Below are 24,648 nucleotides of genomic sequence, written 5' to 3' on the forward strand. Positions count from 1 at the left end.
CAGTCGTCCCTGTGGACTTCCTGCCCCTGGGACTGAGTTCAGACAAGTTGGTGGAGCTGGAAAGAGGGCGGTTTGGGATATTGTGGAGCAGATTCTCTGTCTTTCTGTGTCAGTGAAATGAAAATCAGATGCTCTAGGGAAGGCCTGGCTCCCACCAGGCTTAGAAGACCTCACAGGTGATTCTAATGTGCGTGCAGGCCCCCCTCCCCCGCAACCCCGTCTAAAATCCCGTGATTGCGAAAGGCAGGCTTAGGACGGTGCTTAGAATAACAGCTGAGCTTTTCTGCGTGCCTGCTGGTACCTGGGGCCTCTGAGACGCACGGATTCCAGGGGAGGGTTGACGCCTGTGCCGGACACCAGGCTGTTGACGTGTTTGTGTGGATGGTGCTGGTCAGAAGCTCTGCTGAGCCGGGGCGGCCCGGGTCCGAGTGGCTCAGAGAGCAAGGAGCCAAACATGAGAGTCAAGCGCTTACAGGTGGTCCCCGCTTACGGTGCTGCAACCTGCGGCTCTTCACCTTGACAGTGGTGTGTGCGAAGGCTGTCCGTGTGCAGTGGAAACTGTGCTTCAGATTTAGAATTTTGATCTTTTCCGGGGCTGGTGACCCCTGGGTGTGGTCCTCTCCCGGGACGCTGGGCTGAGCACCCCTGGGCAGCCCGGCGAGGGAGGGATCCCCTGCAGGTGCTGGGTCGCTGGGGTTTTTGGACACTGTTTTGTGTTTTTCCGCCCAATTATGTCTACAAACGCCCGTCTGTGTGCCAGGCGCGTTCAGCCGTGGACGTGAATGGCGAGGACTCATACGACCATTGTGCTTTGCGCTTTCAGTGCCGTATTCAGTAAACACACAGGCTTTCACCGCTTCGTTATATGGTGGCCTGTGTTCGATGCCTTTGCCCATCTGGGGGCCCATGTGAGTGTTCCGAGGCAGGCCAGGCTCTGGGTAGGTGAGGTGCATATTTTCAACTTTTGGTATTTTCCACCGCCGATGGGTGTATCAGGAGCATCTGTACTGACTCCCATGGAATGGGCAAGAGGCTAAACTTGGAGAAATCGCTGACCCCGCTCCCATTCCGCTTCTCCCACAGAATGGGGCCCCCTAGTCGAGGGTCAGGGTCATCTGAGCTCCATGGGGGTCAGCTTGCTCCAAGGGGCCCCAAACAAAAGGCTCTCACATCTTCTGGTCCTGAGTGGGTGGTTTGGGAGCGAGGGGGAAAGGCTGGGAGTGGGGGAGTTCTGAGCCCTGAGTCAGAGGGGACAGGCATCTTCAGGGCCCCCACTCTCCCTCCAGGAGGCAGAGGGGCCTGAAGGAGACCTAGCAATGGTGGTGATGGATAGGAGCCAGGTGCCCTGAGCCCTGGACTGAGACCCCCCTCAGAGACCACAGTGGACCACCTGTGCCCCAGGCCTGGCGTGGGAAGGGCGGCCCCCCACCCCCGAGAGGTGTGCCAGGGGAAGCCTTTGTGAGCGCCTCCCTTCGTCAGGCCTGAGACATTGCGTTGGAGCTGATTACACATGGTTACCGCCCCTTCCAGACTCTACGTGGGGTTCCCAATACTTAAGTTGGTTTGAATGGGCTTTTCTATCACTTGAGCAAAAGACCTTGTGTTTCTTTCCACAATTTTGCCTTTTTCCCTTTTATTTCTCATGTCTGCCATTTTCAGTCCCTGGCGGCCACCAAGCCCCCCATCGGCGACAGGTCCAGGGCCACTGTCCTTCAGGCACCTCTCCACCCCTGGCCCGAACCCGAGCCTCTGCCTGGAAACAATACGCAAGCATCCTGGCTGCGTGCGGCAGCCACTGTGCGAGGCCGAGTGTTCCAGCTCTGCCACGTGAGGAGCATTGCTGAGGCAGAAGCCGGAGGTGGTTTCTATGGAAACGCTGTCATTCTCACCTACTCATGTGATTTAAAAAAAATGTTTTTATTGATTTCAGAGAGGAAGGGAGAGGGAGAGAGAGATAGAAACATCAATAGCGAGAGACTCCATTGGCTGCCTCCTGCATGCCCCACACTGACTCAGCGCTCAGAACTCTCCCAAAGCCTTTTCCCCTCGCTCCCAAACCACCCACCCAGGACCATAAGATGCCACAGCCTTTAGTTTGGGGCCCCTCGCAGTGAGCTGACCCTCATGGCGCTCAGATGGCCCTGACCCTCGACTACATCAGGCGTGCACTCCAACTGGGAATCGAACCGTGACCTCCTGGCCTATAGGTTGAGGCTCAACCACAGAGCTACGCCAGCTAGGCCTACTCATGTGATCTCTAACAAAAATATTTTTATTACTATTTGTAATATTTTAAACAATAAAATAAAATAACAAAATAAATAATAAAATATTTTTATTGATTTCAGAGAGGAAAGGAAAGATAGAAACACCAATGATGAGAGAGAATCATTGTTTGGCTGCCTCCTGCAATGCCCCCCAATGGGGATTGAACCCACAACCTGGGCATGTGCCCTGACCCAGAATTGAATCCGTGACCTCCTAGTTCATAAGTCAATGCTCAATCATTGAACCACACTGGCCGGGCTACTCATATGATTTAATCTTCTCCCAACCCAACCTCCTTCCTCCCCACTTATTTGCCCCCCTCACTGCCTTTAGGAACCCCAAATCCACCCCCACAAGGACTTCTAACGCCCTTGACACCACCTTTCATCACCCCTTCAACCCGCCTGCCCACATCCTCACTCCCTCCTTACCTGGCTAAGACTTCCTGGTCCATCATTAGTCACTTCCTTGCTTAAATCCTTGTCCCTCTGTCTTCATTTCTGCTCGCAAACTGGCCAGGTCCCTTCTGAACCCACCCGTTTATTGGAGTAAATTATTAAATGGAAGCAAAGCTGCCAATCTGTGCTACTGACACTTGGTTTTCCAGCTTCTCCTATGACCAAGTTCATTGGCACATTACCTACCTTTGAAGTTATCAGGCGCGTTATAGGATTTTGTTCTTCAGTGGGATTCCATTCCTATCAGCTGGGATACCTATACCAGGGGGGTTATGCTGTGGTAACAAGCCCCCGGAGTCTGTGCCTAAATGAAGAGTTTCCTCCCTTGTAACACAGTGCCTTCATTATTTTGTGGGGGGTTGAGGGAGAGGGACCTCGGTTAATTTTAGTCACTTGGGGTGGGCACAGAGCAGCACCGTCTTGAATGCCACTGGCTGTGAAGCTAGAGGGGAAAGTGGGCTCCGGAAGGTCTCAAGCAGACCACTTCCAGTCGCTAGTCAGCCAGCACTAGTCAGATCGACCTGCTCAACCACAGGGAGCCAGGAAGTGCAGTCCTACTGTGTGTCTGAAAGGTGGGACTCTGATCCCTGCTGAACTTGAGTGATGACCACAAGAGGTAGATTGCTAGCCAGCCTCATTCTGCATCTGGAGAGGCACATGGGATTTACAAAATTTGCCTGAAAACATATGCCTAGTAAGTCATATTCTTGAACCCATGCTCAAGAATACGTGCTTTAAAAAAAATCTTAGGTATAATTAACACACACTATATTAGTTTCAGGTACGCATCATGACTTGGTTTTCAGAATACTTGCTGTTCACCACTACTCAACACCGCTTCTGAAGCTGTCAGCAATTATAGTGTTTTTTGTTCTTGTCATATAACTTAATTGTATTGTAATGTGCTTAATGTGGTCTAATTTTTAAAAATTTATTGAGACGCTATGGTCTTGCACCTGATCAGTTTTTGTAAATGTTCCACGTGTGCTTGAGAGAATGAGTATGTTCTCTCTTGTTGCTGGATGCAGAATGCACCATGATGTCCCTTAGCTCAAGCTTGTAACTGTGGCGTTCCCTTTTGTTTTGCTGGTTGTTTGCTTGAACTGTCAGGAATTGAGAGAGATGCTGAGCTCTCCCACTGTGACGGCAGTTTCTAAGGCTTAGAATACATACTGTAGGTAAATCTATACACAGAAAGCAGAGAGTGATTCCAGGGAGCTTAAAGCTGGGAGGGATGCGGCATTGTGAGATGAAAAAAAAAAGTGTACGCTGTATACGAAAATTCTAGAAAAGAGCAATTGAATCCAGTGACAGAAAGCAGATCAGCGGTTGCCAGGGAACGGGAGTAGGCAGGAAGTGACTAGGATGGAGGCCAAGGGGACTTTTTTTAAAAAATGTTTTTATTGATTTCAGAGAGGAAGGGAAAGGGATAGAAACACCAATGATGAGAATCATTGATCGGCTGCCTCCTGCACACCCCCTACTGGGATTGAGCTCACAACCTGGGCATGTACCCTGACAGGGAATTGAACTGTGACCTACTGGTTCCTGGGTCAACACTCAACCACTGAGCAACACTGGCCAGGCAAGAGGACTTTTTGTAGTGATTGAAGTATTCTGGAGTGATGGTTACATAGGTGTATAAATTTATCAAACGTACTTATTTAAGTGTTATTGTACGTAAGCCATACATCTTTAATAAAGTTGAATATTAAAAATAAACAAGTCCCACATGGCCGAACCAGCCACTTCTTGGGACATGGGTCGATGCTCAACCACTGCCATGGAGCCACCCTGGCCAGGCAATAAAAATATATTTTAAATTTTATTTATGTATTCATTTATTTTTTAGAGAGGGATAGAGAGATAGAAATATTGATGAGAAACATCATCGATCGGCTGCCTCTGGCAGGCCCCCTACTGGGGACTGAGCCCACATTCTGGGCATGTACCCTGACCAGGAATCAAACCAGTGATCTCTTGGTTCATGGGTGGATGCTAAACTACTCAGCCAGCTGGGCAAAACATACTTAAAAAATTAAAAAATAAACAGGTCCCAAACCAAAGGTTAACAAAAATCAATAATAGTTACAAAAACAACAAAATGATTTTTTGAAGTATTAAAAGAATTGTCCTGAGCAGGTGTTCTAGCGAATGTGAAAACACAGGCTATCACACACACCCCTACATAATATGTACTGACTTAACCTTTTTCCAGGATTAGGGCCTTGAATTTTCTGAAAGGCATGTTGGATATGCTAAAAATGATTTTTGCGAAGACATCAGGGTAACTGACTCCAAACTCTTGGAGAGGAAAAGGAGTAAATGGGCTCTTCACCCCCAAAGAACACGCCTTTCATGGCTCTGCTAATCTGTTACTTATTTCCAGAGACGTGGTTTCTGTTTAGAGTCCCGACTGGAAATATGCACTTACTCATCCAAAGGCCCAGTCACCTGCACTTTGGGGTGTGCTGTGACCCTCTGAGCAAAACTTTAAGTACCAACTTTTAAAATATTAGAAACCATAAAAAAGAACTGATCAAAAATGAAGGATACACTAAATGAAATGAAAAATAATGTACAGGGAGTCAATTGTAGAATAGAGGATGCCGAGAATCAAATCTGTGATTTGAAATAAGAGCCCTAGCCCGTTTGACTCAGGGGTTAGAGCGTCAGCCCATAGACCAGCCGTGGACAAACTACGGCCCGCGGGCTGGATCCGGCCCGTTTGAAATGAATAAAACTAAAAAAAAAAAGACCGTACCCTTTTATGTAATGATGTTTACTTTGAATTTATATTAGTTCACACAAACACTCCATCCATGCTTTTGTTCCGGCCCTCCGGTCCAGTTTAAGAACCCATTGTGGCCCTTGAGTCAAAAAGTTTGCCCACCCCTGCTCTATCCACTGAGCCAAACCGGTTAGGGCAAGAAGTAACAACTTTTATGTAAAGGAGAAGATAAGGACCAGCCAGGTTTTCTAAATTTATTTTTTTGGGAAAAAAAACAACCCAAAACCCCCAACAAAACAAAACTTTATAAAGACACTCAAAATCCAGAAATAGGAATTTATAAAATGTTTAGCACAGGAGGTGATTAAGACTTTAGATGCTGAAATGTGAACAATGTTTGCTCAATATACAATACATTCAACTGAGGAACATGCAAACAGAAGAGACATCTTGTTTTCAAAGTTTACTGGGTCTGGCCTGGCCAGTGTGGCTCAATGGTTGAGCATTGACCTATGCACCAGGTCACAGTTCAATTCCAGGTCAAGGTACATGCCCGGGTTGCAGACTCGATCCCCAGCGGGGGTGGGGGAGGTGCAGGAGGCAGCCAAATGATGTTGTCTCTCTCTCACTGATGTTTCTATCTCTCCCTCTATCAGTGAAAACATTTTTTTTTTTTAAAAAAAACTTACTTGGTCTGTGTATAGAATACAATGCAACCCTTTCCCCCCTACCTGAACGTTTATTTTATAGCCTTGAACTGCTTTTGCTCTTCATAGTTTATTTCCAATCGCTTCTATACTTCTACACCTCATATCTATTATTTCCACACCAAATTCACCATTTTCTCCCTTAGTCTCCATTTTCATCCTAGTTCAGGTTTACTGGATTTTTCTTTTTAAACAGGCAGGTTATGTACTTCACATGGCCGTCTTCCTGTTTCCAACCATTCCTATGTGCCTGCAGTCTAGACCAGGGGTGGGCAAACTTTTTGACTCGAGGGCCACAATGGGTTCTTAAACTGGACCGGAGGGCCGGAACAAAAGCATGGATGGAGTGTTTGTGTGAACTAATATAAATTCAAAGTAAACATCATTACATAAAAGGGTACGGTCTTTTTTTTTTTTTAGTTTTATTCATTTCAAACGGGCCAGATCCGGCCCGAGGGCCGTAGTTTGCCCACGGCTGGTCTAGACAGTCACACAATATGAAAACATGGAAGTCAATTTTCCAACTTCATTCCCCACATATTAAGAAAGGTCATCAAATCCCCCCCTCTCTCCCCCCCTCCCTTTTACTTGAATCTAACAGGCATTGCCTATTAAAAATAAATGGATGAAGTCCTGGTTTAGAGGAAACATGTATGAAATAAGCCTCTCTGAGCTGTGTGATACCACGTGCCGTGAGCATCCGGCACCTCTCCTGTGGAGCACGTCTAGGCGTGAAGGAACGATGTGAACACACTCACTTCTGAGTGGGGCAGCATGGCCTCCAGTCAAGGAAAAGCAGCACTTTTCACGTTTTATTAATTTGCATCTTAGATTTCAAGGTTTGCATCCCTGAGGAACATTTGCGCTTCCTAATGTTGTGGAGAGGAAGGTGGTGACCATCTTTGTTACTTCTGTCTTAGATGGGCGGACTGGAGAGGTAACACTTCTCTACAATGAATTCACTCAGCACACACTTATTTATTTATTTATTTATCGCCCGCCTTCTCTGTGCCAAGCACGGGGATGCAGAGGTGACCAGTCTGCACACAGTCCTTGCCTCGGCGTGTACATTGTGCTGTAGCCGACTTCAGTTAGACACAACACTGAACCAGAATGGAAATGTGGGAACACAATATGTAAAATAAAGAATTCATACAAAGATGCACATAGTAAACAACTTAGTGAATTTATTTGGAAAGTAGGAAATAAGCATGATTTTAACATTTAGAACATGAACAAAACTAGAAAAAGTCCAGCTACAGAAAAGAAGGCAGAATGCTGAAGTTGGCTTCATGGCCATAGAGTGCAAACCAGCCAAATCCTACAGTGCAAACAGCCAAACCCAAGGTTCTCTCATGCAAATAAGCATTAAGGAAGAGGAGGAGAATGTTTCCAGAACAGGCCACAACAAACAGTCTAAAAATTTACATAAGAAACTGTACATAAATGAAAAAATAAATTAGACAATTTACAAAAAATGTCTTATAGGTTACAATAGGCTATAACTTAGTTTGTTATGAATAAAATTTGTAGCACATCATACATTTTTACATCAGATTCAGTGTTAGGATTTCAACATGACAAAGCTTAGACAAGGACAACTTGACAAGAACAACTTGAGAGAATAAGGCAACTTAAACTGAAATGGCTTGTAGAAGTAAAGTTAACACACACAAACATCTGTTTATGATTTGGTCAGTAACTGGGCAGAATTAAGACAAATGCCATTGAACTTCAGTAAAAAGTCAAAAAAAGTGAAAACACACAATGTATAAAAAAATGATAAAACCATCTTAACATGACTTACATCTAATTCCATTCATTATATTTGGACAAGGAGACTACAGTTACCTGCTGTTTCTAAATGTTGTAAACTAAAAAGGGCACCTCGTAAAAAAAACGGCAGATTTCAAAATGGCTTCACACCTGCGACAACTACTGACTGCAGGCACAGCAGCCATGATGCAGAGGGGGGGCGCAGGCTCAAGTGACCTCAAACCATCTGCATTATCTACTCATACTTTACAAATGATGTTAAGCAGATGTGCCCTTTGATAGCTACTGGAACTGTAAGCACTGCAACGTGTGAAAGATGTTAAGAAATAGCAAAAAAAAGAAAAATAGCACTATTTTAGAATTGAAATTTAGTTGCATATTTATATAATTCAAAATCTTGATTTTGACCTTCATTTATGCCTTTGAAAAATACATTCCTCATTAGTTCTTTTAAACACAAAATTAGTGGCAGCTGTGGCAAACAGACTGAAAATGTTTAAGAAAAATAATCTTTGATTATAGTAAGGGCCAGAATGTAAATAAAGTTATAATAATGCACATATAATTTTGAAGTTAACACAACAAAAATTCCAGATATGTTTACACACTTTAATATATGTATGTATCCCTTCATATTAGTTTAAGGTATATCTACTTGCTCATTATAGGCAGTAACATAACATGATAAATAACTAATACCATCCTATTGGTTGGGTGAGAATTCAAGTCCAGTACCTATCAACATATACACATAAAATACATCCCAAGACATGAGGCCAGCATCTGAACCGACTGGGTCAGTCACTGCAGACGCTGCCACATGAGGCAAGTACCTGCCTTTCCCAGGAACTTGATGGTAACTGATGATCCCACTGTGACAAATCAATGTCCTTGTTTTACAAATAAAACATTTAAAGAAGTTAGGCCAGTGACCGGTGCTATTTCTAATACAAAACCAAATTATGACCCCACGTCCGCTGACCATACAAGACTGACAACTCCAACAACAGGGACTGCTGAAGACATCGGAACTTTTTGAAAGTGGAAATTACTCAAAAGCTGTGATGAGTTACTTTTCACAACAGTTTTTAAAACATAGGCTATTAAAACACTTTAAAGGAAGAAAATTCTTTCTTGGGTCTGCCAGTTACCAGGCTCAGTACTGAAAACAGGTAGTGGTAGTACAAAGCATACCATTTTGTGAGATTATCTGATGAAAAAACAAAGTTGGCTGAATTCCTCCGGTGTGAGAATAAAACACAGTAAGATAAACCAACTTACTGGGAAATAGGACATCATTGACATTTCATGGCAAATCATCTTAAACAGGTCAAAGAGTATTATTACAAAAGGCAACATGTTTCTAGTATTTTGCTTATACTAGTACATACCACAACGCAGTAAGTTAAATGAAAAATAATGCACATTCTTTTTTTCTGGTGATTATTCTTTCAGTCTTTTTCTAAACTACATTCTCAAATGCAATAGATTAAAAAGCATTAAGTGCTCAACCAGAAAAAAATAATACACAAAAAATATGAAAAATTTTCTATATAATACAGACTGGTTACAAAGGACATTTAGAAGCTATTGCTTTGCTAAGCTTTCCACCCAAGAATGCAGCCTTAAAAATCAAGGCGAGCCTGGCTGGTGTAGCTCAGTGATTGAGCATCGACCTATGAACCAGGAGGTCACAGCTCAATTCCCGGCAGGGCACATGCCTGGGTTGCAGGCTCAATCCCCAGTAGGGGGCGTGCAGGAGACAGCCCATCAATGATTCTCTCTTATCACTGATGTTTCTATCTCTCCCTCTCTGAAATCAATAAAAACATAAAAAAAAAAAAAGACTAAGAGTGATGAGCTACTCTTAGAAGGCAAAAGTACCGCTGGACACAGAGGAAAAACTTCCCTCTGAGCCGCATCCTTTCGCTTACAGAAATGAAACTTTCAGAAACCAGAACTTATAACACAGCAATCACATTTGCACACAAAGGCAAAAAACTCAGGAACCCTTGCAGTCTAATATTTGGCAAATATTCTGAACTTCCTAAAGGCCTGTCAATTACCATGTGTATTATTGGCAATAGCATTGACTTTTCCTATACTAAGAGTCCACGTATTTAAATAAAGTAGCCGAACAAGGAACTGCCAGGCAAGTCCACCAATACTTTGTCCTGGGGAAGTTGGGGTATGGAACTGAAAGCCACTAGTTCTAAAACTCTCTAATTAAAAGGCAATCTTTTTGGGGGGCGTGACAAGTTCTATCTAGACCTTGTGTTCTTTACTGAGCCTCAAAGTAAGTTGATAGTGCTCCTGCATTTGAAAATGTTACCCAGTTTTTACAAATGAAAATTAAATCCGAAAGTTAAAAATTCTCTTGTACATGACTCAACAAAGAATAGGGCCTCTTTTTAATCCCTTAAAATTGGCTTCTCAAAATTAAATTAGATAAGATGGGGGGGGGCATTTAAGTCACTGGAATCATCAAATTTGCTTCAGTGTAGGAAATACGCACTTTGGAGAGTGCTGCGGGCAGTCAGAATGTGTGCTGGGCACTTTATCAGTATCACTGGGAAAGGAGACACTATGATGGATAGGATGCAATGTAAGGTATTTTTGGAATGGTCAGAAATACAGCTTGTCTGTATAAAATTAACTATCCAAACGAGCTACTTCCTATCCCTTGTTTTTAAAAAATAAGGTTCCCATATTTCTCCCTCTCAAACATGCTTTTTAAAGCCAAATTTTAAGAGCTAGTTTTAAAACTGCATTAATACAGTAGCTACTACCCAAATCTGGCTACTGAGAACTGGAAACATGGTTAGTGTAAATTGAGATGCGCTCTAAGTATAAAATACCAACTGGTTTTGAATACCAAGTGCAAAAGACCAAAACGTAAAATATCTAAGTAACTTTTAATATTGATTACATGTTGAAACAATAGCATGTCAGATATTTACTGAATTAAATTGAAATATATGATGAAAATGAATTTCACCCATTTCTTTTTACTTTAACTGTGCCCACTGGAAAATGTAAAATTTCACGTGCCTCACATTTTCTTTCTATTAGCGCTGTTCAAGAACACAAAATGGTGAGGCATTACAGTGATTGGGGTTATAACCAAACCTATTTACCATTGTATTCTCACATGGAGGCCATGATACAAAAGTAGAATCTTGGCAGCCTTCATCATAATTCTGTGTCCTTATGATCCCAGTCAGTCTAGATTATACATGAGAAAAGCCAAGTGCAGTGTGGTGAGACAGCACTCCCCTTTACATGCTTGTTAGCAAGTACCTGCAGTTCTTGAGGACAGAAAGTAGGAATCATAGTCCCAAATTAAACAAAGTATTGATCAAACTAACTTGTAGAGACTTTGATCATTCCATTTCCACCTAAGCCTATGGCTGCTAATGTACCGTTTGCCACAGAAATATAACTTGAAGTTATGGTCTTTTAAAATATTCAAATATTCAGAATTAAAACTTTTTGTACCAATGCCCAAATCACAAACTTTTAAAACAAGTTGAATTGGCGGCTTTTGGCTGAAATATCTCGTCAATACAATGGAAACATGAAAGAAACGTTTGGTCGGAGGTTTTCAAAATATCTACTGAATGACATGAATCCAAAGATCTAAATATTCTAAATTCTAAAAAATTATGCTGACATACTTTCTCTACATATTCACCAGTACTCATATTAATGTCTTTGAGTAAAAGAAAACCGAATTATAAGTATTTGAGCACAGATTCTGAAAATTCTAAGCACCTCTTGATAGTCTAGTGAAAACTGTTCTCCATGGAGCAAAACTGTGTTGTGTGGAAACACCGCAATACTTCTCCGTAATGGAAACAGCTGTACGTTCTTCAAAGCACATCAGACTTACTGTAACTTAAGGAGGTGACTAGCTTCCCAAGCCTCAATACTTCATAAAAACCATGAGCAATAGTCTCTAACGACGTCGCTGAGCTCTAAAATGTTACTGCCAAAGTAAAAATCTGAAAAGGTTTATAACATTATAAAAAATGATTCAAAATAGAGAACAAATTCTAAGGCAAAGGGATTTACAGTAAATTTAGGAGTTATAATTCTTTTATTACCAGGATGTACAAAACACTGATCCTTTTATAATTCTGCAGTACGGCCTCTGAATTCCAGTTTCAAAAGAACTCTGACTTCTATAACATCAATTTAGAATAAATGTGATTTTGTTGCTGTTCATAATAGAATTAAGTCTTTAGCTTTGATGGTTCAGACCTAATTAGACAGAAAGGACTGAGTCTGGCCCTGAGATAAATGTGGCACAGAAAGAACTCTCCAATGCATGCAAACCATACTTCATTAGAAGAGTCTTTGGGACCTCATCATAGGACTTCCAAATAAATAATTAAGCTTCCAATTACAAAATATTAACCACTGTAAATGTACTGATTAACAATGAAATCTAGAAAGTGCAATGTCACCAAATATGTGCATTTTCTAGATTCATTTAAAATTCAGGCTAATATTTCAATTAAATTATGGCATTTGAAAAAGGTACTTCTTTTAAAAAGGTTATACTTCTGGGCAAAGATGACATAAACATGCTTTTTGGGGGGGGATATGTTAGGAAAACAACAATGAATAATTAGTATTGCCTTGACATTTCTAAAATCACATAAAAATTATCATCTTTGATTGCCATTTCAATTAATTTTGATACAGGGTATGTTACGGTCTGCTTACTAATACCCAAAACATAGAATAGACTTGTAACAAATATTCAGAATTAATTATTTTTATGAGATAAACATTTCTGAGCCTTTTAAGATTTGTTTGAGCATACAGTACTGCAATGTTGGCTACATAAAATAAATAGAAAATCTTTTTGAGAGAAAGCTCAATAATCAGAGGCTGTACTGCATTTAAGGATTTAACACTGGCTATATACAAAAGGGAAAGCATTTCAATTAGAAATACTTCACCTGCTACCGAGTTCTTGCTGTTACTATGGCAACATTTAGCAGCTTACCATTTTGACATTTAAAAAGCAACAGGAATAGTGCTACTCTTTTATCCTTCGTTTCCAGTGACAAATAATGCAGCAATTATGCCTGTGGTTTTCTGTTCCTCTTGGATGACATTTATTATCAGAGATAAACCTGATGCTTTTAGCTGAAATTTGGCAGCCCAAGAAGTGCACCAACTGCTCCAAAGTATCCCTGTATAATTTAAAACAATTATTAATGTAGTGCAGCTCTTAAATTATCATACAATACGAACCACTATTAAGAACACATTTATATTATAACAACATCTATTCAGAAATCTACCAATTTGTTTTGTCAGCTATTATAAAAAATTTTAAAATGTATTCTCAATATATACACCTTTTAAATACCTACTTTTAAAGTGTGGTTTAAAAGAAATTAAATGTCTTTTTATTGATTTTATTGATTTCAGAGAGAGGAAGAGAAAAGGAGAAACAGCAATCATGAGACAGAAACATTGATCGGCTGCCTCCTGCACGCCCCCTACTGGGGATCAAGCTGGCAAATCGGGCATGTGCCCTGACCAGGAATCAAACAGTAACCTGGTCCAAGGGTTGACGCTCAACCACTGAGCCACACCGGCAAAGCAAAGTGTGGCTTTTAGACACTAAAATTTCTAGGGCTATTATTGCAATTCTGTGCCCCCTCCCCCCATTTCCTCAATTAACTTCCCTTGGCTAAGCCTGCCAATTTCAGTGACTCCATCCCGCATGCAGCAACTTGGCGTTTCTCATTCTGATCTCTATAGTGAGAGCAGTGACAGTGAAATATGCATGCTTTTAAGGAAATGCTCTGAACCTGTGTTATTAAAACTCTTGTAGCCAGTTGACTGACCAGAAACAAAATAATTTGAGGTAAATTTACTTAATCTGAAACATTATGTAAACTGATATTTGCTTAGATCAAAATTTAACTGGCTGTAGTGAATATGAAAAAAAAAAAAAGAATAATAAACTCCAAAATGTTAACAGTGGTTATCTCTGGCAGTGAGGGTGAGGTTGTGGTGGGAAGATTCATTTTCATTGCTAAATTATATAGTTTTGTATTGTTCACATTTAACATTTGTTACCTCAGGGGAGAAAATAAGATCCACTAAGTGTACAAGCAGCCCAATATTTAAGGAGCTGATACTGCTCTCTCAGAACTGTGAAGTCTCAACTTAATGCGGTGCCTGCCAGGTTACAGTAACCCTGATCCCCCAATTCAAACTGAAGTGAGGAATCAATATACAATTTAGGTAAATTGTAGTTTGTACTTTACACAAGAAGCCTGCATATAAAAGCATGCTATTAAAATTCACAAACATTATTTTGCTGTCATACCTCATGCTCTAGAAACAATGCTTTCAGTTGTCCTTTTGACCAGTAATCCAGTGCATATGCCAAAAGTTTCATCGAGAGAGTATTGACTCGTAAAAAGTTTCCAACAAAGACAACTCTGTTTATTTTCTAAAGGAAAAGAACAAATAAAATGACTTTAAGAAAGAATTGTAACATCTACACGATGGAATACTATGCTGCTGTAAAAAAGAAGGAACTCTTACCATTTGCAACAGCATGGATGGAACTGGAGAGCATTATGCTAAGTGAAATAAGCCAGTCAATGAAGGAAAAATACCACATGATCTCACTCATTCATGGATAATAAAGACCATTACAAACTTTTGAACAATAATAGATACAGAGGCAGAGCTGCCTCAAACTGATTGTCAAACTGCAGCGGAAGGCCAGGGAGGGTTGGGGGGCAGGAGGGAGGGGAGTAAGAGATCAACCGAAGGACTTGTATGCATGCATATAAGCATAACTAATGGACATAAGACACTGGGGGGTAAGGGAAGGCAGGGGATTGTCAATAAAAAAATAAAAAAATAAAGAAAGAATTGTAAGTAGGTTTCACAATACAAGAGGGTTTACAAAATCTCTACTTAAAAATGTAAATAACTACCACTTGCTAGTGCCTGCTACATTCCTGGCATATACCTCCATAATCCTGTATATTTAAAAACATGACTTTTGGACATTACTACACACCATGGAATGTACAGCCAGGGTGAACCCAAGTATAAACTATGGACTTTGGATGGTGATGGTGTGTTAGTGTAGGTTCATGGGTTGTAATGAGTGAGTCAGTGAGCTGCTGGATGGAAACTGGGGAGGTTGTGCAGGCGTGGTGTCAGGGGTATATGAGGACTCTCTGTACTTTCCACTCATTTTTGCTGTGAACCTAAAACTGCTCTAAAAAATAAAGTCTATTTTAAAAAAGAAAAGTTCTGGAAAAGATGCTACTTAAATGATTATAGATGAGACCTGTTTGCGAAAATGGCCAAGAAATAATTCATTTAATATAGCAATTTGGAGAGGTGCTATTGTTGAGATTAAAGGAGATCAACCAAAGAAGAGTTAAATGTGTTTAGGATTGCCCTAACCGGTTTGGCTCAGGGGATAGAGTGTCGGCCTGCGGACTCAAGGGTCCCAGGTTTGATTCTAGTCAAGGGCATGTATCTTGGTTGCGGGCACATACCTAGTAGGGAGTGTGCAGGAGGCAGCTGATCAATGTTTCTCTCTCATCCATGTTTCTAACTCTCTATCCCTCTCCCTTCCTCTCTGTAAAAAAAAAATCAATAAAATATGTTAAAAAATGTGTTTAGGATTAAAAGCAGCTGTAAACTTGGCCAGTATGTTGCAATGTATGCTCAACAATGACACACAACCTGTGGACTTTATACAGAGCTGGAGAGCAACACTGACTGGGTATGGCATGCACACCGACCACTAGGCTCCCGCCTAACCCATCACATCATTCTGCTAAGATCCCACTCACTAATTTGGCTCCTTAGGTGTCTCTACGGCTAGGAACCTTCGATGGAGGAACTGGTTTCTCCAGAATATGTACGTCCAGAACACCTATTTCTACTCATACTAATAAATTGACCCTTTGAGTATACATGTTTGCACACTGGATTTGCCAGCGTGAACTCTGGCCAGAATTATTGTTAAGACAATTGGCCAGTGAAAATCTAGACACAGGGCTAAGAAAATAGGTCTCAAAAGTGGACCCCCAAAACTGAGGTTAAAATGCCTGCTAGTGATTCCCTCAACCAACTTAACTACATTATTATTAAAAACTAAAGAAATAAAATTCTGGATTTAAATAATAATTCAGAACATTAATTCGGGTTTTGGCACAGCTGTTCTCTCTGTTGGATCCTCTTTCCCCCCAAAATATCCACATGTATGATTCTTTTGCTTCCTTTAAATCTTTGTGCAAATGTCACATTTTCAATAAAGCCTCCTCCAACCACCCAATTACACAGCAATCTGTCCTCTGCCACGCTCTGGTCTATTCTCAAATTCTCTTTGTCCTGTTTGATTTTCTCATTTTGAAAAACAGCATTTGTTACCTAACACAAACTGAATACTTATTTACTACATCACTCGAATAGATGTAAGCTCCACCACGTCAGAGATCACTGTTTCCTTCACTAATTATCCCAAGTGCCTAGAACAGTGATGGTGAACCTATGACACGCGTGTCAGAGGTGACACGTGAACTCATTTTTTTGGTTGATTTTTCTTTGTTAAATGGCATTTAAATATATAAAATAAATATCAAAAATATAAATTTTTGTTTTACTATGGTTGCAAATATCAAAAAATTTCTATATGTGACACGGCACCAGAGTTAAGTTAGGGTTTTTCAAAATGCTGACACGCCGAGCTCAAAAGGTTCGCCATCACTGGCCTAGAACGATGCCTAGCACATGGCGACCTGTACATATTTATCCAACGAATAAGTGAATGAATGAAGACTAATAAAGGGTTCCTTTACAAAGCCAAGTCTCCATTCAGTTAAAAGTACTTGACATTTACAAAAATACAATGGACCCTGGCCGGTTTGGCTCAATGTTGGAGCATCATCAACACACCAAAAGGTTGCTGGTTTGATTCTGGGTCAGGGCACATGCCCGGGTTTCGGGCTCGATCCCCAGTAGGGGGCGTGTGGGAGGCAGCAGATGGCTATTTCTATCTCTCTATTCCCCTCCCTTCCTTTCTCTCTGAAAATAAAAAAATCAATTAAAAAACATAAATTAAATGGACAAATATATCTACCACATGAAGAAAGAATTGTATATATAGCCTCCTTCAAATAAAAATAACCCAAATATGAGATAGGTCTAGCTAGCAGTACATGCTTTTCGTAAGTATACGAAGAATGAGTCTCAATGCCTTCATAGCCCTGTACAATGCTGCTTGATCCATATGCAACAAGGCAGCACTGTAAAGAAGCCGAGGGCAGTAAGAAAACTTCCAAACACTTCACCAATCAAATGCAACAGTACCAGGAAAAAGACAACACAAAACACACTAAAACACACTGCCTTTTTCTCTTACATCTTTAAGAGATTTAGGTCATGTACGGCCATGTGCTGACTAACGACATTTTAGGATCACATATATGATGGTCCCAAAGGATTACAATGGAGCTGAAAACTTCTATTACCTAGTGATGTCATAGCCATGTCACAGCCATCCTGATGATGTAGCACAACACGTTACTCAAATGTTTGTGGTGATGCTGGTGTAAACAAACCTACGGCACTGCCAGTCGTATAAAAGTACAGAACAATTTTGTACAGTATATACAATTTGGCAATGATAATAAATGTCTGTTACTGGCTTATATACTTACTAGAGGCCTGGTGCACAAAAATTGTGCACACTCGGGAGGGGGTGGGAGTGGGGGGGGGAGTCCCTCAGCCCAGCCTGCACCCTCTTGCAATCTGGGTCCCCTCAGGGGATGTACAACTGACGGCGTAGGCCCACTCCCCGGGGATCGGGTCTAACCTGGCAGTCAGACATCCCTCTGGCAGCCCAGGAGCCCTTGGGTGATGTCTGACTAACAGCTTAGGCCTGCTCCCCACAGGGAGTGTGCCTAAGACATCAGTCGGACATCCTTAGCACTGCCGCGGAGACGGGAGAATCTCCTGCCACTGCCGAGGAGCTTGCCAGACGTGAGCCCGGCTTTTGGCAGAGTTGGGTCTAACCTGGCAGTCAGACATCTCTCTGGCAGCCCAGGAGCCCTTGGGTGATGTCTGACTAACAGCTTAGGCCTGCTCCCCACAGGGAGTGTGCCTAAGACATCAGTCGGACATCCTTAGCACTGCCGCGGAGACGGGAGAATCTCCTGCCACTGCCGAGGAGCTTGCCAGACGTGAGCCCGGCTTTTGGCAGAGTGGTGCTCCCCCTGTGGGAGTGCATTGACCACCAGGGGGCAGCACCTGCATTGAGCGTCTGCCCCCTGGTGGCCAGTGCGCATCATAGCAACTGCTCATTCCAGTTTGGTTGATTTGCATATTAGCCTTTTATTAGATAGGATTATACTATATTATACTATACTATACCATACTATACTATAAACTTCTTACTGTAATTCTAGAGTGTTCTCTTTCTAAAAAGAAGACAGTTTGCTATAAAACAGTATGCCATTTTACACCAGCAGCAGCAGCCTCATAGATCTATGGGTCTCTTGGTTGCACCATTTTTCTTGTGCTTGATTTAATCTCATGTTGTTTGGTACAAGTAATATGCTGTATAGGCTTGTAGCCTAGAGTAATACCTCTGCCATCCAGCCTACGCGTGTGTAGGCTGTGCCATCCAGGTTTGTGATAAATGTGCTCTATTATGTTCACACAATAATGAAATCACCCAATGACGCATTTCTCAGAATGTACCTGTCATTAGGCAGCACGAGGCTGTATTTCCAAAAAGGCAAAATGTAAATGTCTATTTGTGCTATTTCTGATTTGAATTACCTGCTACTTTCTTGAAAGGTCATGTAACAATTGGGTACATAATATACACACTTAATGAGTGTTGGGTGTTAACATACATCCATGAGTCTTGGGGTTTAACGGATTAGGTCTCTATCCTATAGGTCTCTGTAAGAAACATGAAGAAGCCCTGCTATATGTACATAAAACTCCAATTCACATTTTTCATATAATTAAAATTTTCTTACCTCGTTATCAGCACACATTCGTGCCACAGAACCAATGTTATTGGTGATAGTAACTAAAGTAGCTCTTGCTAGATCTTCTTTACTAACAGATTCTCGCTTCTCCTTATAAATCATGTTGCCAAAACTGCAGAGAAATGAAAAAACAAAATCAAACCTGCTGATAAAAAGCAACATTTCATACATACAGAGAATTTATCCTACAGATAAATCTACACATATACAGGGTTATTAATTGAACCACTAAACTGAACATACCAAAATAACGGAACCCAAACATCACCAAACAATGAAATAGCATGAAGCTGTTAACGAGAAAGAAAGAAGGGAAGGGAATAGAGGCAGGAGAGGGATGGGAGGGAGAGAAAGAAGGTAAAGGAGGCAGAGAAAGACTAGAGTGTGTGTGTGTGTGTGTGTATGTATATGTATGTATGCATTTTTCTGTTTCGTTGTTGTACCATGATCTCTTTTCTTATGGCAGTCATGCTTATTAAATACATTTCACATCCACCAATTTAATTTGAGGGTGGTTGAGCGTTAGCAGCCCACAGAATAAAGGGTCCTGGGTTTGATTCTGGTCAAGGGCATGTACCTCAGTTACAGGCTCGAGCCTTGCCCTGTGTCTCTCTCATATTGAGGTATCTCTCTCATATTGATGTTTTTGTCTCTACCCCTCCCTTCCATTCTCTCTAAAAATCAATGAAAAAATATCCTGGGGTGAGGATTAACAACAACAAAAGTGTGGAATAACAAATCCATGTCTTTTTCTATCTCTCTCCCCCTTCCTCTCTCTCTATAAAAATAGTAAAATAAAAATAAAAATCAGTTAAAAAGTATATATAGCAGCGGTTCTCAACCTGTGGGTCGCGACCCCTTTGGGGGGCGAACGACCCTTTCACAGGGGTCGCTTAAGACCATCGGAAAACACATATATAATTACATATTGTTTTTTGTGATTAATCATATGCTTTAATTATGTTCAATTTGTAACAATGAAATGAAATTGGGTGTCACCACAACATGAGGAACTGTATTAAAGGGTCGCGGCATTAGGAAGGTTGAGAACCACTGATATACAGTATGCTAGTCAATGGTATATAAATGTTACCTTCTAAGTAAGGGGAGGATAAGGATATGTATTTGTATTTGCAAAAGATTTAAAATGGAAATGCCACAGATTCAGCAATCCTACCTCTGGGTATTTATTTGAAGAAATCCAGAACACTAATTTGAAAAGACATAATCATGGAAAGAATACTCAAGGATTAATAAAAATGGTCTCCTATAGGGTGCACTCAGGAAGACATCTAAGATCTAATTCTCAAACTACATGAGCCTTCAAAACTTGGAATCTAAACTGAGTAAGAAGAAGCCCCCTTACAACTTCCTGATATATTTAACACTTTCTAAAAACTAAATAAGCAACTTTATTTTTTAATTTTCAATTACAGTTGACATATAATATTGTATTAGTTTCAGGTGTACAACTTAGTGACTAAACATTTATATAACGTAGGAAATGATCACTCTGATAATTCTAGTACCCATCTGACACCCATACATAGTTAGTACATTTTTATTGACTACTAGAGCCCCAATGCACGAAATTCATGAGGAGTAGGCCTTCCATCCCCTGGCTGCCAGCACCGGCTTCCTTCTGGCACCCAGGACCCAGGCTTCCCTTGCAGCCCCAGCTTCATCCGGAAGGTTGTCCGGTCTAATTAGCATATTATGCTTTTATTATTATAGATATTCCCTATGCTGTACTTTACATTCCTGTGACTGTTTTTATATCTGGTAATTTATACATCTTTTTTTTTCCCTTGATGTCTGTAGCCAAACTTATCCCTGAGGCCCAGCAGAGGGGATCAGTGCCCATGCACCACAGTGTTTCTGTGGCAGCCTTCTGGGCCAGTGCCCGTCATGGGTGGGCAGGCACCGAATTTGATACGGCTGCAATTTATACATCTTAATCCAATCTTTTTTTCACCCATCCCCACAATCCTCTTCCATCTGACAACCATCAATTTGTTCTCTGTAGCTGTAAGTTTATTCATTTGTTTTTTAGATTCCACATAAGTGAAATCATGTAATAGTTGTCTTTCTCTGTCTGACTTATGTCACTTAGCATAATACCCTCTAGGTCCACTCATGTTGTGGCAAATGGGAAGACTTCATTCGTTTTTATGGCTGAGTACTATTCCATTGTATCACAAGTTCTTTATCCAGTTGTCTATCAATGAACACTTAGAGTGTTTCCATAACGTGGCTACTGTTATTAACACTGCAATGAAAATATGGGTGGCCAAAACCGGTTTGGCTCAGTGGATAGAGCGTTGGCCTGCGGACTGAAGGGTCCCAGGTTCGATTTCGGTCAAGGGCATGTACCAGGGTTGCGGGCACATCCCCAGTGGGAGATGTGCAGGAGGCAGCTGATCAATGTTTCTCTCTTATCGATGTTTCCAGCTCTCTATCTCTCTCCCTTCCTCTCTGTAAAAAATCAATAAAATATATTTAAAAAAAAAAGAAAAAAAAAAAAAAAAATATGGGGGAATATGTCTTTTCAAATTAATGTTTTGGATTTCTTCAGATAAATACCCGGAAGTAGGATTGCCGGAACTTGTGGCAGTTTTACTTTAAATCTTTTTGGGGAACCTCCACACTGTTTTCCATAGTGACTGCCTCAATTTGCAACCCCACCAACAATGCCCCAGGGCTCCCTTTTCTCCACATCCTTGCCAACACTTATTTGCTGATTTGTTGGTGATAGCCATCCTGACAGGTGTGAGGTGGTATCTCATTATGGCTTAAATTTGCCTTTCCCTGACGATTAGTGATGTTGAGCATCTTTTCATATGTCTATTGGCCATTTGTATGTCCTCTTTGGAGAAATGTATGTTTAGGACCCCAGCCCATTTTGTAATTGGTTTGGAGTTTTTTTTTTGGTGTAAATTATATGAGTTCCTTATATATTTGGATATAAATAAACAACTTTAATTACAACACAAGTGTTAAACTTACCTAGATGCTACTGCCCAACCTGGCAGACCAAATCTTTCATAATCTCCTCCATAAATATCACGGACCAGCTTGTCAGCTTGGGTGCTGTCCCCTTTGGATGCCATTTCAAGAGCCTCTTCAAAACTTTCACAGCCAGTCAATAAACTGCATAAGCCCAGAAAGGTACCTCCTCCAAGGCTAAAGAAAATAAAGAAACTCTATGAGCTGCATTTACACACTGTATTCTCTCTCCAGAGTAAAAGGGTAGAGCACTTGTTTATTCAATAAACACATAGAAACAACATATTGCTAATGCTTAGTGATGAAATATTAACATGAGGAAAGGTTAAAAATGCTTAGCAAAACCTAACTGGTCAGGTCGAAGAATAGAAGAAAAAAGATCACTTGGTGGAAACAACATGAGGACAGGAGGGTCTTTTATTTTATTATTTTTAAAACATTTTATTTTTATTGATTACAGAGAGGAAGGGAGAAGAAAAGGGAAAGATAGAAACATCAATGATGAGAATCATTGTTTGGCTGCCTCCTGCATGCCCCCCACTGGGGATCTAGCCAGCAACCCTGGCATGTGCCCTTAACCGGAATTGAACCCAGGACCCCTCAGTCCGCAGGCTGACGCTCTATCCACTGAGCCAAACTGGCTAGGGCAGGAGGGTCTTTTATATCTTCCAATAACTTCATCTGATCCTTTATACTTTTTACTGCTAACAATAAATGTTTTTATGTGCATGTGAAAGGATTAAGTGCTAAAAATGTGTACCATCTGAAGTGAAGAAGAGAAAACTTCTGATTCTACATGATTTCCAGGAAATGATTTTGTGGAAGGCCTACTTACTTGGCCTGACAAGGCTGAAAGCAGTTCGGTGCTACATTACCATTTACAGGACCCAGAAATGAACACAGAGAGATTTATGTCAGGCTGGGCATCATGTTAAGACAGAAGTTTACTTGGTTCTATTATTCTTTTGGATATGCTCACAAAATAAAATCATGTCTCTAATCCCTAAAATCAAAGCCCTTGCTCCCTCATCTCACCTAAACTTCAAACAGGTTCTATCCTCGAATGACTGTTGGAATTTAGTGAGCAGGCTGAATTTCTATCTTTTAGAATCGATTTAACACATTAAGCGCCCAGCCTGTTTTGTCTTCCGGATGGAAAGTATAGTGTCAGTCACTGGTGACTGATAGGGCGCTTAACGTGTTAAGTAGGTAATATAGTCGTCCCCTCTTATCTGTGGGGGACACGTTCCAAGACCTCCAGCAGATGCCTGAAACCGCAGATTGTAATGAACTCTATTTTTCCTATATGTACCCATAATAAACTTTAATTTATAAACCAGGCACAATAAGCGATTAACAGTAACTAATAATGCAATAAAACAATTCTAACAATACACTGTAATAACAGTTATGTGAATGTGGGCACTTGTGTCAGGGGACCCTGGGCTGACGTCCTCCTGTAGGCTCAGTGCTTCTGGGGCACCACGTCGCCATCAGTCAGAACACAGGTTCTGCTCACCTTCCACCTGCGGGTTTAATGCCTTTCCCTCTAAGCCCTTATCACACACGGTTGCTGTAATGTTGGCAGTTTGAGGTGTGCTAGCAGAACTAGCAGGCATTTTTCTCCTTCACAATTTTAGGCATAGAAAATTTGTTCCCCTCAACATACGATTTATTTTCTTTCTTTATTAAGTCAAGAACTTTCACTTAAAGAACTTTAAGGCTTCTCATTGTCATTTCTGGATTTCCAGCATCACTGCTCTTGTGCTTTGGGACCATTATTATTGAATAAAATAATCACTTCCTATAAGTGCTGTAACTCCACCACAGCGGTTCTGATAACCGAGATGCTACTCTGTGACTAAGGGGCAGGGAGTGTAAATACACAGTGTGGAGAGATTAGACAAAGGGAGGATCATGGGCAAGACAGTGTGGAGATTTTATCATGCTACTCAGAACAGTGTGCACTTTAAAACTCATACTCTGTTTAACTCTGGAAATTATCTAATAATAGACAAAGATGGTAATTGACCATGCCTTCGCTATGCCTCCCATTGGCTAATCAGCACGATATGCAAATTAGCCACCAACAAAGATGGCGGCTAATTTACATACTGCAGGCAGGGCGGGACAGCGCCAGCTGCCATCCGGGCCCTGTGTGTAGTCCTGGGCGACGGGACTTAGGCGGCACAATCACGCTGCCTAAGCCCCGCCCCCAGCTGGGACCCCATGGCGATTAGAGAGCAGGAAAGTGCCGCCCATAGGCAGCACCCAGCAGGGCGTGACCCCGGGTGTCCTGGCGATCCAGCGATCGGTGAGCAGGAAAGGGCGGCCTGCAGGCAGCCCCCGTGTGCGCCTGCTCCTGGGTCGCTGATGTGATCCCAGAGCAGGAAAGCATGGCCTGTAGGCAGCACCCCACCCTGGCCACAGCTCAAGGGAAAGTACAACACACAGTGGAGGCCAGGAGCCTGAGAGATCAACAGAGGGGGGCGCCTGCTCCAAGCCTCCAAGGTGTGGCTGGGGGCAGGCCCCCAGCAGACACACACACACACACACAGCGCCTACTCTGAGCCTCCAACGTGGCTGGGGGCAGACCCCCAGCGGGGACACACACACACACACACACACACACACAC

At 41.7% G+C, this 24,648-nt stretch overlaps 1 protein-coding gene across 2 annotated transcripts in view; it reads right to left on the bottom strand.

Annotated features, from left to right (window-relative positions):
- Positions 1-12,009: 12,009 nt before the first annotated feature.
- PANK3 (pantothenate kinase 3) overlaps positions 12,010-24,648 on the bottom strand; it is a 27,152-nt gene continuing 14,513 nt past the window's right edge. For both annotated transcript variants that reach the window (XM_005870591.2, XM_014543193.1), the window contains 4 exons: positions 22,013-22,189; positions 18,995-19,118; positions 14,299-14,424; positions 12,010-13,147 (listed from right to left, as the gene is read on the bottom strand). In XM_005870591.2, the coding sequence (XP_005870653.1) occupies positions 13,097-13,147; positions 14,299-14,424; positions 18,995-19,118; positions 22,013-22,189 (478 nt within the window). In that variant the 3' untranslated portion in view covers positions 12,010-13,096. The remainder of the gene's footprint in view (positions 13,148-14,298; positions 14,425-18,994; positions 19,119-22,012; positions 22,190-24,648) is intronic.

Source organism: Myotis brandtii, unplaced genomic scaffold (assembly GCF_000412655.1).
Source record: "Myotis brandtii unplaced genomic scaffold, ASM41265v1 scaffold32, whole genome shotgun sequence".
Taxonomy (NCBI): Eukaryota; Metazoa; Chordata; class Mammalia; order Chiroptera; family Vespertilionidae; genus Myotis; species Myotis brandtii.